Source organism: Amblyomma mixtum, chromosome 3 (genome assembly GCF_055824585.1).
Source record: "Amblyomma mixtum isolate Tamu chromosome 3, ASM5582458v1, whole genome shotgun sequence".
In the NCBI taxonomy this organism is placed as follows: Eukaryota; Metazoa; Arthropoda; class Arachnida; order Ixodida; family Ixodidae; genus Amblyomma; species Amblyomma mixtum.
The window spans coordinates 110,443,420-110,465,148 of record NC_143014.1 but is presented as its reverse complement, the minus strand read 5'-3'; the positions used below and the strand labels follow the sequence as shown (position 1 = coordinate 110,465,148).

The window sequence follows — 21,729 nt, the reverse complement described above, 5'->3', positions numbered from 1 at the left end:
CATCGGCGTTGTGTGCCGATGACCCCGGGCGTGAAGAGCATGTACCAGGTCCTCATCGGTGCCTGCGAATTTATGCGCTACTTATTGTAAAGTTCGATTTGTGACCGATTTCGTCTTGGCAGGGTCTGTGGATCGCTCAGGTTTTGGAGGTACCAGGCGTTCCATTTCATGTGTAGCAGAAATGAACCCAGTTCTGACGGGCGAGTTGCGTGGCATTCTTGAACCCGTTCTGAGAGCTCCGCAATGCGTAATCGGAGTTCCCTCTTTGTAGTTTTTGTTTCTTTCTGTGTTTCGCTAGGCTGTGCCTAGCCTCTCATAGATGAAGGAGGTGCTTGTCGATTACGGGGACTTCTACGGAGCGCTGGATCTTTTCGGTGGCGGTGTCGTAGGCGTCGCGAGGGACTGGCACCATTCTTCGATGCCGTTTTCTGGGGAGGGACAGCTTCTGTATGCATCCCAGTCGGTTATATTAGGATCCTTTGATTTTGTAGGTGGAGAGGGAGGCTGCTAATGATGCAGCGGTCAGTTCCCAGTGTTTCCCCTTGGTTAGACCATGTAGATGTTTCAAAGTTTTTGGTGAATGTTAGGTGTGGGGATGTGTCACGTCTAGCGCTATTTCCTTCCCTGGTCAGGTTTCAGACATCCGTGAGTGGCTCCATGACCTCGTAATCTGTGGTTTTTAGTAAGGTCTTCTCTTTGAGGGAGTCCTGGCCGTAATCCCAGGCCCTATGAGATGCGTTTAGGTCCCCAAAGACTACTAGCTGGACTCCCCGAATATGCACGTCATAATACTTGGCCATGAGGAAATGAAAGGTGCAGTACAGTCTCATTCTTGGTGGACCCCTCAACCGCGCCGTGAGGGAAGGAATGACGGGGAAAGTGAAATTAGGAAGAGAAAGAGGCGCCGTGGTGGAGGGCTCTCGATTAATTTCAGCCACCTTAACGTACATTGACCCTGCACAGTGCAGGGGCGTCTTTTTCTTCATCGAAACCTAGCTATAATGCGGCCGGGAATCGATCCCGCGCCCTCGGGCTCCCTCCGCATCGTAATTTTCGCGTCCGGATTTAAGCCAGAATCGTCGTTCTGGGTGATAGCAGTGGCTGCTGTTGGTAATACAATGGGTCATCAATCAAGCGACATAGCTTGTTCGCAATAAGTTTCAAAGAGGAGTTACGTCATTTCTCTCATTTTGAGAAGTGTTGCCTCATTCTAGTTCGTGTTACGGGATGAATAGCGAGTGACGCTGAAGCTGCCCTGCTTTGTGCCGAGCTAGCCACGAGAGGCACAGTGTGGCATCGGCTGTTTTGCTTATGCGAAAACTGAACCGGCGTCAAAACTTGGCGCTTTCCGAAAGCCGGCACACGATCCCTGCGGCGACGAACATAAATCCTTAGGACAGCATGCGCAGATGCCTGCGTATGGTCGATTTTTTTTTTCGTTGCGCGCAGTCCATTGTTATAGAAAAAAAAAAGGCATTCTAAGCTTGCAGACGAGATTTTCGCGAACACACACACTTCAGCGTTCGTACTGCAGAGCCCAACTCGCTGACAACCTAATCAGTTCAGTTCAGTTCAGTGCATTTATTTCAGTCATGTACAATGGCTGAGGAGAAAGGAAAAAAAGCCGCGCACGCGGCTTGACAAAGCTCCCATCTCCCGTAGCGGCTTGGCACGGCGATGACAGACAGCAGTAAAACAATAACAAGAGAATGCATGAAATAACAAATATGTACAATATCTTCATAACAGATCACCAGAATAGTCTCGGTACTGTTACACACACGCAAATGATAGTTTAATCACAGCACATGGACACTTTGTTTATTTTACAGTTGGATATGATTCATTCTTTTGTAAGAACATCAGTATAATGATAAAGGCCGCACACGCCTCAACAAACGCACGTGGCCATGTGTAGCGTAGAATGCATACCTGACCGCAGCTGTGGCCTAGTGAGCATCCGCCTCCCATGCGGAAGGAGTGGGGTTCGGTCCCCACAGCAGTCGGCTACCCACCGGTGATGCAACGGGTACAAGCTGTCCCCTGACCTGCTGCTCGGCTTCGTTTGGTTGAAATGCTTCGGAAGTGGTCTTTGACCCCACCTTGAATGGACGAAAACACCTTGCCTTGTGCCACGGCGCTCTTTGGCCACAGATGCCGTTGCACCATAAAGATACATCATCACCACCCCAGGTGGCCGAAATTTCCGGAGCCCTTCACTACGGCTTCCCACATAGCCTGAGTTGCTTTGGGACGTTAAACCCCCCATAAGCCATAAGATACGTCATCATCATCAGAACACGTACATGGCCAAGCAGGTGGGTGAATAGGCTATCCAGGTGAGCTTGGAAATCGAACATGATGACGAGGAAGACGAGAAATAAGATAGCCTGCTGCTGCTATGCTTCTGTAGGTGATCGGTAGGAATGCGTTTCTGCAGCAGCTCCGCTCAGCGTTTCGCACGTTTGCCTGCAGTTTTCCTTTCCGTTTGCGATCGCTGTCAGAGATCTAAGAATTTCGTGCGTACTCAAATTTCGTTTTTCAACGGCGCCAAGCTCTCCGGAAGCGACGCCACTCGCCGCACGTGCTGTCCGAGGCACATTCCGCTTCGCGGGCGTGCCGGCTCGAGCAGGGAGCGGGCTCCGTGTGCACGGCGAGGCGCGAGAACACAGGCCAGCTACGTGGCCGCACGAGTCTGTGATCACTGACGTGTCGACAGCGCTGCTGAACAAGAGCGTCTCCGGCAGCGATTTCAAGGTATTTCTGAACATGTGGCTCGGTTGGCGTTTCTACAGCAGCGAGGCAGTTTAGGCAGAATAGCGCCAGCGACGAGTTTATTTGGTAGCTGTAACCGAGCTCGTAGTTTAGATGTGGACGAGCATCTTTCCGCTCTCTCGTGCTCGCGACCAGCTTGCCCCTTCACGATGCTTATTGGCTGATGAAGCCTTGGAAGTACGGTTTTTACTTATGCAAGAAATCTCGGGCTAGTGCACGAAATTTCACGTAGGCGTAATCGCGCGGCCTTGAAATGCGTACGGAGTTGTGCCTGTCCTTGCGTCGGCATGCATGCGAACGCAGAACAAGAAGACACGCGCCTGGGCATGCTTGCGCTTCTGCTTCTTCCCAGCTGCAGTGAGAACCTTTCCCATTTTTTTTTTTAGTAATATCTCGAGAACGTCGATTATCCGCTTCATCAGCGCCCTATGATGACGGATGGATTGGCCAACTCGGCGAGAATTGCCGCTTGCGTACGAAGCACGGGCCAGGGCGCGATCGTCGCCTCCTTGGGTGTTCCTGAAGCTGCTCGCAGGCCCCGATTCTTTCCTTCGCATTGCTTAGCATTTTCAGGACAAGCCACGTAGCATTGCCTGCTAGCAGCACGTTTAGCGCTTCGAGCGAATCTCGCAGTCTGTTCTTTTGTTTCCAGACGTTTGCGGGGACAGTTCTGGACCACGTTTTCGATAATCGGGAGAAAAAAAACGCAAAGAAAAGATTTAATCTCTAAACTATCGCAACTTAATGCCTACGCTGATATCTGGCTTTCGGCGGAGGGGATGCCAAACAGTGCGACAAGCGAAGGACAGAGTCAGGGGCTGCGAGTATATCGCTTTGTACGAGCGGCTTATCAGAAGATGGTTGCGCTTGCGGCGAATCTCGCCGTGTTTACCGATTCCTAAGGCGCTGATCAGGCGAACATTCGACGCTCCCTTGATTTCAACTGGAAGAGTGTGTACACCTGTCCCTTCGGCGCCGCGTGAGCACCTACGAGGACGCGGCGCAGCCCCGCACGAGACTGTACAGCGAATCTCGCCCTCTCCTCCGTCGCTGCAGTCCGCCCGCCGTGCGAGCCGCAGCTGTGTGGGCGGGGGTTCCCGCCTGCCCCGCAGTGCACACATTCCTCTCGGGAGCCGCCGCAGTCCACCGAGCAGACGTCGTGAACACGGCAGTCGTCGGCGGCAACGAGGAACCATGCCAACAGGTCGGGCGTCGAAACTTCGTTACGAGAGCGCGTTGCGTATCCTGCAGTCCGTCCTGACCGTTAGCCGTCAAACAGCGTTAGCAGAGCGTACGCATGCTTGTCTACGGTCTGCTAAAGCTGCCCGCTATTGTTCGTTTATGCTAACTACGCTGGCGAGCACAATAATGGATTATCTAATCAGCCATTGCACTTGTATCAACTTACATAATGGGCTGCAACGACGATTAGTGCCGACTGATGTCCTCATTCGTGGAGTCGACGGGAATTATACTTTTGGCCCCCCGGCCGAAATCGCGCGAGAGTTGCTCATAACGGAATAACTGCCTAACCCAGGATTTATCACCTGGTTGCGACACCTGACGCTGTGGCGGGACTGTTTCGCGTCAGTGCAATGTTGTACCCACGTGCTTGTGATTCGCACAGTGGCGCTTGGGTAAGCGAAGGTATATTAACGGTCTACCTCGAAAAAGCGCTCGTCCCTGTCTACTTCTATGTCCGTGTCTTTTATTGCGCCCCTGTGTCCTCCTGAAAAGTTATGAACCAACACGCCCAAATACAAGTACTTCTAATGTTGTGAGCCCTGACAGCGAACGCAGAGTTGGCGAAAGAAGAGTAGGAGACGGCGCTGCCGCGTTGCGGTTTACAGCAACCGAAGTGGACAAAGAACGGCCCAGGAAGCCTGCACTGCTCAAGCTGCACTGCGACTGTTCCGCCGCGCATTTAAAAATTACCGCCGATAGCCTCTTAGGTAACGACAAAAGCGAGGCCGCATTCTGAATTGAGTGAAGCGCGCACCTTACCGATAGCGTTCCTCGCTTTGGTGCGCCCTATAGGAGGTATTCACTGAGGCCGCGCTACCAGACGGCGCGAGCGTCGTCGCGGCAGGCGCGCCATGTTTGCGGTCGTTTCAGGCCAGCTCGCGCAGTGTCACGGTGCGCCGTGAGGTACCCGGCCTGAACTGTTAGTGATCCGCAACATATTTGTACGTTGTTGAATACGTCAGCGACCACTTATCTTTGTGGAGCGCGTATTGTGCATGAAGCTTGCAGCAGAATTCTTCTGCGCCGTGTTATAACCGAGCTGCCTCAACTCGGCAGCAAAACTGGCTGGCTGCGCTGCACGCAAGAACGTACACGACTTGCAGCTTTTAATATCAGTTGATAACTGTCAGCTAGTCATGCAGGGCACATCGTGGATAAACAGCATGATTGATTACCGAAATTCCGGAACTGCCACCGCAGAAATAGATAATTCAAGCGCCTAGCTGTAGTCCGCGAACTGCTGACGCTTCTCAGACGTACAGTCTTTCAGCAGAAAGGCAAAGCGTCATAGCTGTCTTATTTACCCGACAGAACGGCCAAACAAATACTGTCATGCGCTCGCAGCACGAACGGCAGACACAGCGAGAATGTTTTGCAGTTTTGATTGTAGCTACGTAGCGCTGCTTCGTATGCACAAGACCGTTTTCGCAGCAACGCAGTGTGCAGCCATTCCGCTAGATTCAGTTGTAACACGTCACTTTCAGCAGGTAGAGATGACAAGTTAAGCTACAGCTAAGTGAACAGACCCTTCGAATTACTCACCTCTTCAAAAACGGCACCGCGGACGTCGGCACCCACAGCACGACTCTTGGACTCACCTGCTTGTCAAGTAATTGCACCCTCTCATAGGTTTATATCCTTTAATTCCTTGGCCTGCCAGCAAACTTAAGCCGTGCACAAGGTGGGCCTCGATACCGGTGAATTCAACGCGCGGCAGCAGTCTTGTATACGTCGCACACCATGCCGGTGCCTCCGCATTCCTACGGGGGGTCGACCTTTTCACAAAGTAGAACCTTCTGAGCGTGCCCGCTCTTTTCTGCTTCGCACAGTTCACGGAATATTCACTCAGTCACGCGGCGGCATGGGTCGGACAGAAATTACGTGCGGCGAGACGCGAAATACACTCACATTTCACCCATCACCAGCTATTCAAACGCTGCGGCTGGCTGCGGCGGCCGCGCGCGCGACCACCAACATGGCGAATGCCGCGCCGGCCGCTAGCGCCCCTTGCGGATGACGTCATGTGAATACCTCCTATACGGCGTAGACACGCAGACGAATGTACACATGTTTGATCGGCGCTTCTTGTACCATAAATGCCTGTCATATTATCCACTTTAAAATCCGAGCAGAGCGGACGCCTCGTTTACGTGTTTTCCGCGATGGAGCGCGCTCCGGCTTGAATCTCTCGTTACGTTACCAGAGTTTCCCACAGCCTTCGCGAAGCGGCGCGGTCCGGCACAGGACCCTACGTGACCAGCCCCCCCTGTTCTCCCATTCATGCAAGTGCCCCCTTCGACTGTTACAGGCAACGCCAGCTGTTCCAGGCTGGCTTTCAGCACGCCAACCGAGCAAGCGGAGCTCGGCTGTTGTCACAAAGCCGCTCGCATGGGCTCGGAGCTGCCGCTTCATCGCTGCGTGATAAAGGAAAATCCATGTGACGAACAGGCTGCACTTTTGGCAGTGGTACGTTCTCTCTCTTCCCGCGAGTCGAGCGTTCTAGTTGAGGATATCTTATTTCTGCCATCATCCTATGTAAAGTGCAGCGCTTTTTGCCACTGTCCGTTGAACGACAACACCGTCGCGCTTGAGGCGGAAAGTGACAGTTGAATTCATGTTTCCATCCACGGTATGCGTCTATATTCTAGCGAAGGCAAGGTGAGGGTTATCACAAGTTCACGACGATGAAAGCGTGGAAGACTCTGCCAAAGCTATGGCCAGGCATGCGGGTCATCAGCTCATATCAGTCAGCTGAGTAGTCCGCTTATTACTCCGAATACGGTGAATACTTAGCGTTAGATACATTGTTAGGCGTGGAAAAGTATGTAGATAAAGTGTTCAGCAAGGATAACGTTTTCATAAATAAGTTATAGCGAGTCAAGCCCTGCGCGCCAGTATGGTTTGGCTCATTATCAAGCGCGCTGCACGCCGTTCTATCAGTTCCGACGCTTTTAGCTGCATGAGTATAATATTTACCTGGGGCCGTTTTCTGTAACGTTTCATTTCCTTTCCGTTCCATTTGATCCTCTCTCATTGGTTGCCGTTGCCATTGCCGTAATGCGAGCAAACGTCACGCTGGTCTTGACAGAAACATGCCCATGATGCCACCTGCTGGCATGAACGTGTCTCGAGCTCATATCGCACTGGCCGACCGACGTCGATGCCCACGACTGACGGAGCACGACGACGCGCTTGACATGCGTGACGATCTTTATCGCCCCTAAACCAGTCTCGGCAAAGAAACGGCGTAGTTTCTTTGCCGAGAAACGGCAAAGAACTGCTCAGCCGGACTCGATGCGGAGGCACGGTGCCGGCTAGCGGGGGCGCCGCGACCATGTCGACTGGGTCTGTGATTAGCCGTTAGCTTTCCTATCTGCTGTTTGCTTCGTCACCCTGTCGTCACGGTCAGATGGAATGGATTGCTACAGAATACGGCCCCTCATTGTTTCTGCGCGCTAGGTGCCAGCAGCGCGAAATAACGGACGAAATACATGTCCGCTCTCTCGCGCTGCACTCCGTGAAAAAGGCTCCAAGCTGCGCCGCAGACCATAGGCCCACTTCCTCCGAAAAGCTGACCATTCCCACCATAATGCGCTCTTATGCCTGACACGTTATGCTTGTCACGGTGACCTGTTCTTCAGCATTGTTTCTTGAACAACAAAGGTGCACCTCCTTTGCAAACTTCCGGTCACTGGCAGCGTTATCCGCGTCAGACGGCTTATTTTTAAAACTTGTCGCTTCGAAAGCCGCAGTTAGCGAGACGTTCTACAGATGAACATGTTTCGGCAGTTAAATGGCGGCACCACTATGTCCCTCTTACCCTACTTGGAAATAAGCCAAATCTGTGCTGCACACTCTGTATGCCAGCTCTCCAGCGTTTTCAGATGACCGGGGTGACTGCGACCTCCTGTTCCGCTGCAGTAATTCTGGGCAGGGAAAAATGTAGTCTATCTTCTCGTCGAGAGTAGATACCCGCATCACATGTACTGCAGGAAATATATAGCACATTTTAGGACGGGTCGTTAGATGGCGGTATTGGCTATAGCCATTCCCCACCCCTCCCGTGGTCAGTTTCAAGTAGTCAGTTTCAAGTAGTCAGTTTCAAGAAGTCAGTTTCAAGAAGTCAGTTTCAAGAAGTCAGTTTCAAGAAGTCAGCTTCAAGAAGTCAGCTTCAAGGAGTCAGCTTCAAGGAGTCAGCTTCAAGGAGTCAGCTTCAAGGAGTCAGCTTCAAGGAGTCAGCTTCAAGGAGTCAGCTTCAAGGAGTCAGCTTCAAGGAGTCAGTTTGAAGAAGTCAGTTTGAAGAAGTCAGTTTGAAGAAGTCAGTTTGAAGAAGTCAGTTTGAAGAAGTCAGTTTGAAGAAGTCAGTTTGAAGAAGTCAGTTTGAAGAAGTCAGTTTGAAGAAGTCAGTTTGAAGAAGTCAGTTTGAAGAAGTCAGTTTGAAGAAGTCAGTTTGAAGAAGTCAGTTTGAAGAAGTCAGTTTGAAGAAGTCAGTTTGAAGAAGTCAGTTTGAAGAAGTCAGTTTCAAGAAGTCAGTTTCAAGAAGTCAGTTTCAAGAAGTCAGTTTCAAGAAGTCAGTTTCAAGAAGTCAGTTTCAAGAAGTCAGTTTCAAGAAGTCAGTTTCAAGAAGTCAGTTTCAAGAAGTCAGTTTCAAGAAGTCAGTTTCAAGAAGTCAGTTTCAAGAAGTCAGTTTCAAGAAGTCAGTTTCAAGAAGTCAGTTTCAAGAAGTCAGTTTCAAGAAGTCAGTTTCAAGAAGTCAGTTTCAAGAAGTCAGTTTCAAGAAGTCAGTTTCAAGAAGTCAGTTTCAAGAAGTCAGTTTCAAGAAGTCAGTTTCAAGAAGTCAGTTTCAAGAAGTCAGTTTCAAGAAGTCAGTTTCAAGAAGTCAGTTTCAAGAAGTCAGTTTCAAGAAGTCAGTTTCAAGAAGTCAGTTTCAAGAAGTCAGTTTCAAGAAGTCAGTTTCAAGAAGTCAGTTTCAAGAAGTCAGTTTCAAGAAGTCAGTTTCAAGAAGTCAGTTTCAAGAAGTCAGTTTCAAGAAGTCAGTTTCAAGAAGTCAGTTTCAAGAAGTCAGTTTCAAGAAGTCAGTTTCAAGAAGTCAGTTTCAAGAAGTCAGTGCTGCTGGCGACTGGAGAACTGATGTTTAAAAGATGTATAATTCCTGCATATGCGCAAAGCGCCACAGGCTGCGGCAGTGGCCAAATTGTGTGAGGCACCGGGACACGGAGTTGCTGTTCTCGCCTGCGGTGGTTCGAACCCCTGTCGTGTATGAAGCTTTTCTTTTTTTTTTCCCCTGCTGGATATTCCCATGACAACGATACGACGCTCCAATTCACTTTCCTCTGGCCGCCATAGGATGAATTGGCGCTGACGTCTGGATTGGCTGGGCAGTGGTATACCTATATAAGAAGTTGCTTGCCCTGCTCCCGCCTCCGCCCGCTTCTTCGAGCTAGACAGCGGGCATGGTCTTCCTGATTCCTCTCCCGGCCTGGGGAACATCCGCCATCAGCCGCCCTTTCTTAGCTCGACAGCACGCTCGGCATTTCATGCTTAATGAACTAACTTCATTAATTTCTGGGCCAGCAGAAGCGGGCAGCTGTCAATATACAAGCCTGTACGGGCACAATCAAAGCAGAGAAGTATAGAGGCTGCGTTTCAGCAATGTCAGCGCTGAGCTCACCGTCTGAGTGCCTTAGATAGCGCGCGCGTGCTCATTCGGCGGGCGCTTATCAGGCGCGCAACGTGTGCGAGTCGGCATGCTACCAGCGGCGGCGGTTCCACGCGAACAGAGCATGCTGGCTCCGTTGACAGAAGGATCATGTATCCTTCCGATTGCATTTTTCGCATTAGAAAAGTGAAATATATATGTGACGAAACATACTACGAGTGCCTTGGTGTTTCGCGGTGCAATTTCGTTGTCAGCGTACGCCTTTCGTGCTGCGGTAGCGCTCCATTTCTTTCCCACCGTCGTAAACGAACTTGCCGCTGTGGTTAACGGAATCCCCTTTTCTCTCAGTAAGGCTGCCGCGGTGGCTCAGTGGCTATGGTGCTCCGCTGCTGGCCCGAAAGACGCGGGTTCGATCCCGGCCGCGGCGGCTGAATTTCTTTGGAGGAGAAATTCGAGGCCCGTGTACTGTGCGATGTCAGTGCACGTTAAAGAACCCCAGGTGGTCGAAATTTCCGGAGCCCTCCACTACGGCGTCTCTCATAGCCTTAGTCGCTTTGGGACGTTAAACCCCATAAACCAACCTTTTCTCTCAGTAACGAGCGGACGGAGAGGAGCGGCAGAGTCTTAGAGCACAGCCACTTATAACTGCCGCTTGGGCCGCTGCAAGCCAGCGCAACCATTCATTAGCCTAGCTGTTTTGGGTCACGCACCGCAAGAGAAGAGGATCGAGGGAAGCTTTTGACGCACGTTCCGGCTGACCTTTCCTCGCCGGAGTTGGCGTTCGTGCCAAGAGTCCTGAACCCAAGGCAGACGTGCGCACTACCGGGCTGGAATGAAACGCGCGAAGGCTGTTACGCTTTTTATTTATTTATACATACTGCGGTCTCAATGGGATCAAGCGTGTTCCTAAAGTGTTTCGCGCGACGTTGATTTGTAGCCTGCTGATGAATCATTAAATATACACTCTGCGGGACCTTTCACGTAGAAACGTGAAATACGCTTGTCTTCACAAGCTGTGGTACACGGTACAGGGCTACAGTATAACCACCGTCGGCGTATATTGCTGTAAATGACGCAGAAGGTTATATCATTCCGAGAGCATGACCACCTTTTTTTTTTTCTTTCACCTGTATCTTAGAGTATTCTAATCGGCGATCTGGGACACGTTTTCTTGCTCAGCGAACCGAAAATCGTGCTTCAGTACCCATTTGGATTAAAATACTTGGTTGTTAATGGCCAAGCCGAGCTCTGTTTACATCGGTTCGCTCTCGCCCTACCATAAGCTTGCCGTCCCGGTTAGGTCAATTGGTAGAGCGACTGCTCCGGTGAAGCGGTGGTCCCGGGTTCGAACCCTGGACCAGGACGAATTTTTCTTTAACTACGAAGTTTCTGAGAAAGCTGTGTAGCTTTCCTTTGTAGCCGTATGGCTGCGCTCGGGTGGACGTCAATGAGTAATTACTCCCTTATTACAAATCTACTCCACCTTGGGGGATTCCCCTAGACATTTGGTCAACATTTGGTAACGAGACATCAGTAAACAGGTACTGCTACGAGGAAACGGTGTTTAAAGTACAGTATAGTGCTGGAGCGAATAAAACGGGAGAGGATAAATGCGATATCAGAAAGTGAGCCGGACCTGTAAGCAAGGTTTAGCAGTAGAAACGCGTGTACAAAGGCACGCGGAAGGAGAGTGCGCTTAGTGAGCGCACTCTCAAAAGCGCATGACACGATTACAGGCTGTCATTGAGGTTTGCTCCCTCAAGACGCCGCAGGAGGGCTTTGCAGCGTTTTACGCAAATGAAGATAGAGGTCACAATTTTGGAATAGTAGCATTCGAGAGCGGCATATTGTACCATCGGTTTTGCGCTCCCGGAAGAAAATATGGTGCTCGTAGAACTTACGCCACAACAATAAGCATTTTATTCATCAGAAGTGAAACAAGCTGTATAGGTGAGAGCAAAGTACCCCACGACTATACCATATACAAGAAATCGGCGCACAGAAGGCACTGTTCCCTCGCTGTCGCGTGCACTGTTTTCATTTCATGACGCTGAATGAAATAGCGCAACAGTTTTGATTCTGCGAGGTTGAATGGTCGTCTACCAAAGCTATACCAAGCTTGAGTGCGATTGCGATGGCAAAACCTTCCCCACCGCATTCTTCAGCCGTCACACACACTTGCGGCATTTCAAAATAAAGATAATTGGACGCATGAAACTCGCCGTGTAGTGGGTATTTTGGCTTTAGAGTGCCAAGTGTTGTCGCTTCAGTATAAAACGTAAAAGTGGAGGTGCGAGCGGCATAACTGCGATTTAAATTGGTGCCATTTCCTAGCAAAGGTCGAACTTCAGGCATGTAGCACAGCGTATTGGCTTTCTGAAGTGGGAAATGCTTCGTTCGTCGCGTAGCCCTTTGCTAAGCGATTTCGATCGTTTCGACTTCTTTTGGGACTCCGCTCAAGGCACCTCTCAGTACCCATTCTCGTCGAAGCTACAAAACAGAACCGGGCTTAGTATCGCTATCAGCGACATGAAGTCGAAAATAAAAGGTGCCAAAAAAAATTATTTTACCCGCACCCTTCCCAATTTCTTACAAAGTTCCCCTAAAAAGTTCCGGGAGTACCGAAAGCCGAAAGAAAATAAAGCAAACTTCGCCACCGAGGAAGACAGCCAAACTAGTGCAAACAAGCTTAACAACTACTTTCGATCTGTTTTTACGACAGATAACAGTAGCTCCCCACATTTAGACCCGTGCAGCATCACAAATCGCTTATAACCACTCTCAGTAACCGAATCGTGGGTGCTAAATAAACCTTCTACTAAATCTAGATGTTAAGGAAGGGATGGAGCCCTATAATATACCTAATATTTTCCTCAAAAGGCACTCTCAGTGGTTTGCGAAATACTTACTTGTGGCGTTTAACAAATCGCTAAGAAATGGTAAATTGTCAAGCGATTGGAAAAAATCAAAGGGCATTCCAATTCACAAATCAGGTAGCAAAGGTTTTGTCTCACTTTAGGCCAACATCACTAACTTGTACGATCTGCAAACTTCAAGAGCACATTTTACTGAAACATTTAAACACAAGTCTTGAACGCGAACATTTGTCATCACCTTTTCAGCATGGTTTCCGAACGGGGCTATCAACTGTCACGCAATTACTGGAGCTAATACATATTTCCTTTAGCTTTGATAACCAGAAGCAAATCGACCTCATCTTCTTAGATTTTTCTAAAGCTTTTGATCGTGTTTCTCATGCAAGACTAATCAAGAAATTGAAATTCGCATTCGCTGATAACCTTATTGTAGATTGGATTACCTAACAATGCATTACGTAACAAGTCGGTATCAACTTGTACAAGTAAATGATAAGAACTCACTAACAGTAACTGTTACCTCAGGTGCCAATACGCAAGGTTGTGTATTGGCATCAGTAATAATTTATCTTTATAAATTACCTTCCGACAAATATTCATGTAAATATCAGGCTTTTCACACATGACTGCATCCTTTACTGTGAAATTAATTCTTCTGAAGATCATGTCGCCTTAAACAACGCACGGAAAACTGTGTCAAAGTGGTGTACACAGTGGCAGACGATACTAAATGTTAACAGACGCGCTTTTTTACCAATAACGAAAAAAGCAGCCTGCATTTTCCTCGCAGCCTAAACAGTACTCTACTAACCCCAGTCATTGCACACAAATACCTTGGCTTGGTACTCACGCACAATTTCAGATTGGATTCGCACGTAAATAACATCTCAGCAGACTCTAAGTTTTCCTTACACGTCGTCTCCGAGTTGCACCACCAGAAACTAAAATACTAGCTTACAATGCCTTCATAAGCTCAACAAAAGGATATACTTATGTCGTGTGGTTCCCAGCAACTGAACAAAACATACAAACTAGAAAGGTTACAAAGGAAGGCAATTAGATATATTTTCAACAAATATAAAACGGCTGACTCGCGAACTCACCTACTTAAAAAAGCTGGTATGCTGAGCCTGGAAAAACGCACCGTACTAGCACGCCAGGAATTTTGTACCAACTTGTACATCACCACTTTAATATAGATACATCAAAGTACATCGCCATCGCAGAGGACTCGCGCGTCTTAAAAATTATTTGAGTTTAAATGAATTTTCATGTCATTCTGACTGTTTTAAACACTCATTTTTTTCAGTTGCAATTAGGGAGGGGAACAGCTTGAAAGCATCACTTGCACGCAGTTTAACACTGGATGCATTTGTTAAGCAAGTGGGGAATTTTTTGCACATAAATTCTTTAGTTTTATGTCCACAGATTCCTCATAAGTATACACTAGTGACTTGGAAATTGTACTAAATCATTCTTTAAATGTTCGTTCATTGCAGCCTTTTAGGTATCAACAGTTTCTTCGAGTCATTATTGATTTATTTTCTTATCTAACTGCTCTTCTTTGTGGTTAATAATGTACATTGAACAATATCCTTCTTCGTTTATGTCTTACTGCAGTTTTCTTTCCCTTACAAATTGCTGTTCTTGCTGTTAAACATTCTTTCAAATATTATGACTTTTTGTATGTGTTTTTCAGCCCTGCCGGTAAAAATACCGAATGGGATTGACAGTATTTCAAAATAAATAAATAATAAAGGGCGTTGTAATAACATTACAGTTACCCTTGTTAGATACAGCACCACTTGCACTTAACTCCGTGTTCTTTTTGTTATGAAAGGCAAGGGAAGATGTGGTGTAAAAAAAGTGATTATTTTTTAGTTCTGCCTGAATCCTTTGTCCATTTCTTTCCTGGAGAATGTCTGAATGCAATGCGCGCGGACGCAATAAGTGACCATAAGTTATCGCATTAGCCTACATTGTTTCAGTGTCCGATCAGATGAGTATTAAACCATGCATTCGTGTACGAGACGTGCTTCATTGCGGATTCTGCTGTATGCTTGCACTGAATAAGATGTGTGACGTCTTTGCGGCCAGATTCCCTCGGTTGAAAATATGGCGATAGAGCAGCTGACAACGAAGAAAGGAACGAAAATTACAGCGTCGTGTCTTTCTTTCTTGTTCCCCGTTCAACGTGCTATTAATTTATCGAAGACTCACACGAGACCATCAGCCATACGCTAATCAGCTTCTATTGCTCTGTCGACTGAGTTGCTCACGGCATTACTGTCCTACATCGCGATCACCTTTCGCATGAATAAGTCTTGTCATAGCTGAACGGGTTAAATGAATAATCTCCACTGAACGGTTTTATAACCTAGGTGAATTAATCCCGTTGATGGCAGACTCTGTACGGTGTGTTGGACGCTGAGCCAGTGTTTCGATGCATGCAGTGCAGAGACCGCGGTTTATGTTGTATTCGTGGTGATTTTCACAGGCGAGCAGCATGGAGCAGCCGTCTCCGGCCGCAGAGGAGCTGTGCAAACAGCAGCCCCCCGAGATGCAGCAGCAAGCGCCGGCCCCACCGGTCCAGCAGCAGCGGCGGCCATCTTCGCAGCCGTCGAACGGCCAGACCAACGGCAACGGTGACATGTGCCGTATCTGTCACTGCGAGGCGGACGCAGAGAACCCGCTCATCTCGCCCTGCTACTGCGCGGGCAGCCTGCGCTACGTGCACCAGGCCTGCCTCCAGCAGTGGATCAAGTCGTCGGACACCCGGTGCTGCGAGCTGTGCAAGTTCGACTTCATCATGCACACAAAGATCAAGCCTTTCCGGAAGGTCAGTCCGTTCGGGGGTAGACGGGGCTGAGGGCGGCGGAGGGGAGATTGAGCGCGTGTTTGTGCCGCTTCGCAGTGGGAGAAGCTGGAGATGTCCTCGGTGGAGCAGCGCAAGGTGCTGTGCTCCATCACGTTCCACGTCGTGGCCATCACGTGCGTGGTCTGGTCCTTGTACGTGCTCATCGACCGGACGGCGGAGGAGATGCGTGAGGGCAACCTGGACTGGCCCTTCTGGACCAAGCTCATCGTGGTCGCAATCGGCTTCACCGGGGGCCTCGTCTTCATGTACGTCCAGTGCAAGATGTACGTGCAGCTGTTCCGCCGCTGGAGGGCCTTCAACAGGGTCATCTACGTCCAAGACGCGCCCGTGCCGGACAAGGGTGCCGCACTGCCCACGGCCGCCGACCTGTCGCCGCCGGTCACGGTGCAGGGCACCACGTCCTCCAAGCGGCCGCCCGCCAGCGCCTGCGCGCCGCTGCACGACGGCCCCACCGAGATCACCGTGGCCAAGGACTCCAGCCCTGACACGCCCGGCCCCGACGAGCCGCGCGCCGCCAGTTGAGCGCCGGTCGCTGCCGGCCCCCTTGTGATAGACGTGCCCTGGGTGCCCGCGAACGCTCTGGCGCCCTGTGCTCTGTGTACATAGAAGTGCGTGTGTGTGTGTATATAGGCGGCGCCCGGCGCGATCCATGTGGCCGCTTCTGCGTAGTCGTTTCGGTGCTCGTGCAGAGAACTGCGCGGCCACAGCCGGGACCGCGAACATGTGCTTTCGGTTTGTTCGAGTCGTGTGCACTTCTCCCTTCTGTTTGTAGCTGGCCCTCCGCTTCTCTCTCTGACGCTGCTGTTTCGTACCTCTGCTTAGACTTTGGATTCTTTCGGGTCTTTTTCTGCACTTTTCCCACTTCCATGTCAGCTAGTCATACTCCGAAATTCTCAGCCGTGTCGCAAAACGCTAGGCTAGAGAAACAAAAAAAAATAGCCTGAAGTTTTGCGCTAAATGTTTGTTTCCCCAGGATGAACTGTCTGTGCTGAGACAAGGTGGAAACCATAGCTGGTGCTTTCAACAACTAGGTACTTGCAAGCCTACTTGGCTACAGGCATCACATCTTTGAACTACTTGTCAGCCCTTTTGACCTGTCCACGGTGACAGTAAGAAAACTACTACAGCGTTTTTTCATCCGCTAGATGACTACAGGTTGTCTTTTTTCAGATTACATACTTGCAGAGGCGCAACTAGAACGATAAGACATGCATTAGAACTATTGTTGTGCAGATATCTGGAATTAGCTGGCAGCAGAAAAGGCCTATTTTTGTTATTGAGCGGAGCGACAGCTGTCTTAGACTTATTGCCGACCTTTTGCACTTGCGTACCCTTGCTTTGTTCTGTTTTCCTCAAAATCTTACCTCTTAATTCAGATGCACAGGGAATCTAGGTTTTCTTCTGTTCTTACAGTACAGGAGGACAATGGCCGCCCTGTTTTGACCGACAACCTGTACTTTCTTTCTTAAGTAGACTAGTGTGCTCTTCAATGTATGCTAAAAAGGCGAGCATATTCATGCTTATTGGCTTTCAGTTGCAGCACTGGTGTAAATGTCCTCAAATTTTCTAGCTTTTCTCATAAGTTTGCTGTAAGTGGGTTCTGGTTAGTCTATAACTTCAAATTTATAATGGTGTTACCAGCCAGCAGTGATGACCAAAGTCCAGATGCAAATGAGCATGTGCATATGACATGACCAACATGATATAAGGATGCCAAGCGCTGTTGGAAAACAGAGCTTTCCCTCTTATGGGCGTGAATTCGCTTGCTTTGACAATGTGTGATGCTTGGTAAGGTCACCTCGAAGCCCTCTACTGTCTCCTGAAGGCACGACCTCTTCTCTCGAAATCGGCTCGGTCAGGAAGCTCTCCTCCTTCGTTTAATGCAATCAGTTTTCCGCTTTGTAATTAATTCACAGGGGTCAGTTTCTTCCAAACCTCTGTGCGCGTGTTCGCCGCGCATGTCTTTTCATGCACGTGCGTCACATCGGGTTCAGTAAGAGGCATGGTAGCTCCGTGGCACAAAGTGTGCAGGCCTGTCCGCACGCCATTCGTCAGCAGCGGCGGCGTTCATAAACCTCATCCGCGTTTAACTTCGTCGCATGTCCTGAAGCGTGCTTGACGGCGCGCTTCTCTGCAGCTGCCATCTTGTCCAGCTCATGTCCATGAGATTCACGCCATTGTCCACAAGCACGTGCTTCTGCCTCCCACCTAGCTGTCAGAGGGTCGCGAGCCCCCCCCCCCCCCCCCCCCCTTTTTTTTTTTCGATGTGGAAGAGGCCTAGAAGAATGTCAATTTCCGTGCCTGAGAGGCCGCACGCATAAGAGCAGATCTGTGGCAGCCAGAACTTTACGCGACGGGTGAGGTTTTTGGACACCGTGGTGAAGCGTGAAGGGTCTAGATGGACTGGCAGGTGGACATGTACAACCGTGGAGGTGCGCATATCAATGCGAGCCTCTGTCGCGGCTCGTGGGCACGCATTTTAAGCTGGCGCGGCCGGTTTCGAGTGAACGAACAGTGTGGTTGAAGTGCCAACAGTGCTCAAACGTCATCCTGTTCTCGCACTTCGCCAGTTTGCATGGTGCAAGCTGACTGTTGCAGCCGCGTGAGGTGTAAGAACCACTGTGCACAGCTCGTAATTTTTTTTTCCCCAAAAGTTGTTTGTTATGTATGGGCCTCAGTGTACCTGGACTTTATACTTGTGTGAAGGCAGTAGAAAACAGTGCACCGAGTTTTTCTGTTGTTTTATTTCGTCAAACGCCGGCACTGCCGCCTCCGAGTTCCTCACAGCGCGTAAAATAAACGCGAAGGTTACACAATGCGGCCGCTTCTGGGCGGGAGCCCTCGAAACATGAAATGAAGAGAACTTCGATGATGCAGTTTCGTCACAAGGCTATGGAGACCCACGTACAAGCGCGAACAATCGTGAAAATTTATTAGGAGGGCTATGGAAGTCGAATTCAGATAATGTAACGTTTCTCCGCTGTCTCCTACCCGAATGATTTTGTGAGTTCGGTAAAAGGAAGCCCTTGCCGCTGAAAAAGAGAGCTGTTTAAGCGCCCAAAGCTTTTTTTTTTCTAAGCTTGGTGACAAAACAGTAATGACTGGTGGGCGTTGGATTGGCCCGTACAATAGAAGCGCGATGCTTTTTGTTCTTCGCTGCTGAAGACATTTTTTTTTTCAACGCAGCCGCCGTCGACACGCTTGTAGCAAAGAATGTATTATTATCTGGAAAAGTGTTCAAGCACAAAATATGGCAACTTCAACTCCCTTGCAGACGACAAATGCTAATTAGCGCAGGCATAAGGCTAATCAAACAAGTGAGTCAGGAGGTGGGTTAGTGACACCGACCGGAACCCTTACTAAACCGAATGATTTCTAGAAAAGAGGAAAAGAGGAGGGAGGAGAGGGTGACACTCCACTCTGCCGCGGTCTTTCATCTCTTTCTTTTTGCATTTGTTAGGCACAGCGTTCGGAGTACTGTTATCCGTGCAGTCTTCACCTCCAGGACTTCTTGCGCAGTCTCTCCGGGAAATGACGGATTGCACTCTTCCGCATGAACCGCTGTTATTGTTTTGCTCTTTTCAGTCTGCCCCATGCAAAGCAATGCAGTTCGACGTTTGTTTCTTCAGTAGAGGTTAAAAAAAAAGCACCTTAAAGCGTGCAGAACTTGAGCCAAAGTGCACGTGTAAATACCTCTACACGTACATATTTAATTTCAGAGCAGTGTGCACAGAACTTGAAAAGGTTCGTTCCTCGGAAAAAAGTCGAGTGCATTTTTTTTTTCTTGTTCAGAGCAGGGTGGCGGCGCATGCAGGTTTGCGTAGAAAGGTGAACTGTAATTGCACGTCGGTGCCACAGCAGTTGTGGCAGTATACTGTCAACGCATTTATGAAGGAAGCAAGAGTGATGCTCGAGGGAAGCGAGGAACAAGCAGGGTTTACAGCACGTTATGCGCTTCGGATTTACGGACGACTTGAGCACACGGACGGCTTGTATTTGAAGAGAGGGTCTTCAAGGAATGCGAGCTGTCCAAGGTCTTAAACCTAACCGCGTTCAGACAAAGACAGTGCTTATGTTGCATCACGAATCCCTTCATCCCCTGGTCAAACAAAACGCAAACCGCGAAGCAACAATATGTAATATGTATATGTGCTGCACATCGGCTATCCAGTGTTGGCAGCCAGTTATGAAAGCACGCGCTTGTATTCTCCTCGTTGTTCCTGCGGCCGCACCTGAAAGAACGGCCTATCCTCGTTGGTGCCGTGCGCTTCCAGTAATGTGTCCGATTCCTCATCCCCAACCTTAGTTGTGCTTTCTGTTTTTCAGGAGCGTGCGTTGCCCCTGATGCGCTCTGTGTGTGGTTGCAGGAAACACTGACTAGAGCACAGAGGTTTTTCGACAATGGCGACGTTGCCCTCGGAGGCAACCCTGTAACCTTCTTCCTCAAGGCCTTTTTTCCTTCCTTCCTGCTCCCCTCCCCCTCATCCCTCGCCAGTATTCTCCGCATCGCGCGTAACGAGGCAGGAAGGACTCTACGAAACGCTCAGGTCCGGCCTAGAAGCCGCATTCCCGGGCCCAGGTGCTAGCCCTGCGCTTGAGTGTTCCTTGAGAGCTTGCCCGTCGATGGTACCTTGTTGGTGTCGCTCGTCTGTCGTATAAGGTGAATCCGGGTGACGGCCGCAAGGCTGCCTGTCGCCTCGGGGTCGGGCCCTGCTTTGCCGTTGGACGGTCACTGCGTAACAGTGCGTGCGCGATCGTCGTTTGTGCCAAATATGGAGATGACCTTCCTGTTTAGCTGCGAGACACCTGACTGCGATCTTGGCCGTCGCCTGACTGTGAATCGGTGCGCCGATTACGAAGCGAGGAGAGGCCGCGCAGCTCGAACGAGCGCGGTGCTGATCGCCAGGCGCCGGTGGCGAGCGTGCATTTTTTTCTCAAGTACACCGAGAAGGTTAGCCGTCGCATGGTTATCGATCACGCCGTTTCTTTTCTTTTTGCCCTTCACACTTCGCGGCACAGTCCTTGTCACGAACATGCAGTCCACATCGCGCGCGACAGGAACAGTAGCTCTGCTGCGAGGAATCCCGCAACGCGCCGAAGCGTCAGAGGTTAAGAGTGACTGTCGTTCTCGTTGCCTCGACGTCCAAAAGTACCATGAGCATCAAAGGTGTTCGGCACTTGAGCGCACGGCTACTGCATTCGTGACCGAAGTGGTCGGCATAATTTGGACAAAGACTGCGCGCATACGCGGACACGCAAGACAGTCTGTGTAAATACAGGAAGGCGACGTTTCTTATTCTGCGACATAGCAGCGCGCACGCGTACACACACACACACACACACACACACACACACACACACACACACACACACACACACACACGCACACGCACACGCACACGCACACGCACACGCACACGCACACGCACACACACATACACATGCGCGCACACGAGACGTGCAGCGAGACTCACAGACGGGGTTTCGATCCTGTAATCGAGCGCCGCTGGGCGGCTTCGCGGCTTCCGTTTCCCTTGGCCACGGGAGTGCCTCGCTTTCGACCTGCGGGCGTCTCGCTTCGTCTGATGACAGCAGCCTTTTCCGCGCCCCCATCCGATCCCCACCTCTGCTGTGCCGCGGTGTTATGCGTAAATACGCCTATTTATTTGCCAGCCTCGCTGGCCTCATCGGATGAGCGTACTACACGAGAGGGAACAGATCTGAGACGTGCGCAAGTGCCATTCCTCACATGCTGGTCGCTTCCAGGAATGAACACAGATTTCTGGACATTTGTTATTGTTGGCTCCGTTTTGAAAAGCGAACAAGTGCCTTTTTGGTTCGTTTTTGGACTGTTGTTATGTTTCTCGGAGTGGCAAACACGTTGCACACCTGTACGCAAACACAAATACACAGCTGTGTTGAGGGAGTTTCGGCATGGAACACTCGTTTGAAACATAGATTCAAATTAAATTCAATTTTAAAAGCCTGACGTGCGTGTCATCATTACTCCGCGTGCCTACCTGTCAGAGGGGCCGCCTTCAGTCCGCACAAATTCTGGGCGTCACTCTCAAGACCTGGCGCTCGGTGATCAACGGGACGGCTGTCGGCAAAGCCATGCTACGTCGGCTGCCGTATTAGCCCCGACTCCTTTTTATTCAGCTTGGTCTGCTTTTATGTCTCATCTAATATAGAGAAAAAGGAGAGGGCTGAAAATGGGGTGTCGTAGAGTCTTGGGCAGAATTCCGCGGCAAACGAATTGTTAAGTGCGAGAAAGTGGGTCAGCAATTGGTGCATTG

General features: G+C 49.9%; 1 protein-coding gene across 7 annotated transcripts in view; it reads left to right on the top strand.

Moving 5' to 3' along the window:
• LOC149351403 (E3 ubiquitin-protein ligase MARCHF8-like) overlaps positions 1–21,422 on the top strand; it is a 150,058-nt gene extending 128,636 nt beyond the window's left edge. For 6 of the 7 annotated variants that reach the window (XM_089580718.1, XM_089580721.1, XM_089580719.1 and 3 more), the window contains 2 exons: positions 15,053–15,394; positions 15,470–21,422. In XM_089580718.1, coding sequence (XP_089436844.1) covers positions 15,062–15,394; positions 15,470–15,955 — 819 coding nt within the window. In that variant the 5' untranslated portion in view covers positions 15,053–15,061 and the 3' untranslated portion in view covers positions 15,956–21,422. Of the gene's footprint in view, positions 1–6,333; positions 6,487–15,052; positions 15,395–15,469 lie in introns of those variants that run through there. The other variant, XM_089580717.1, reaches the window with a different exon arrangement.
• Positions 21,423–21,729: the final 307 nt, after the last annotated feature.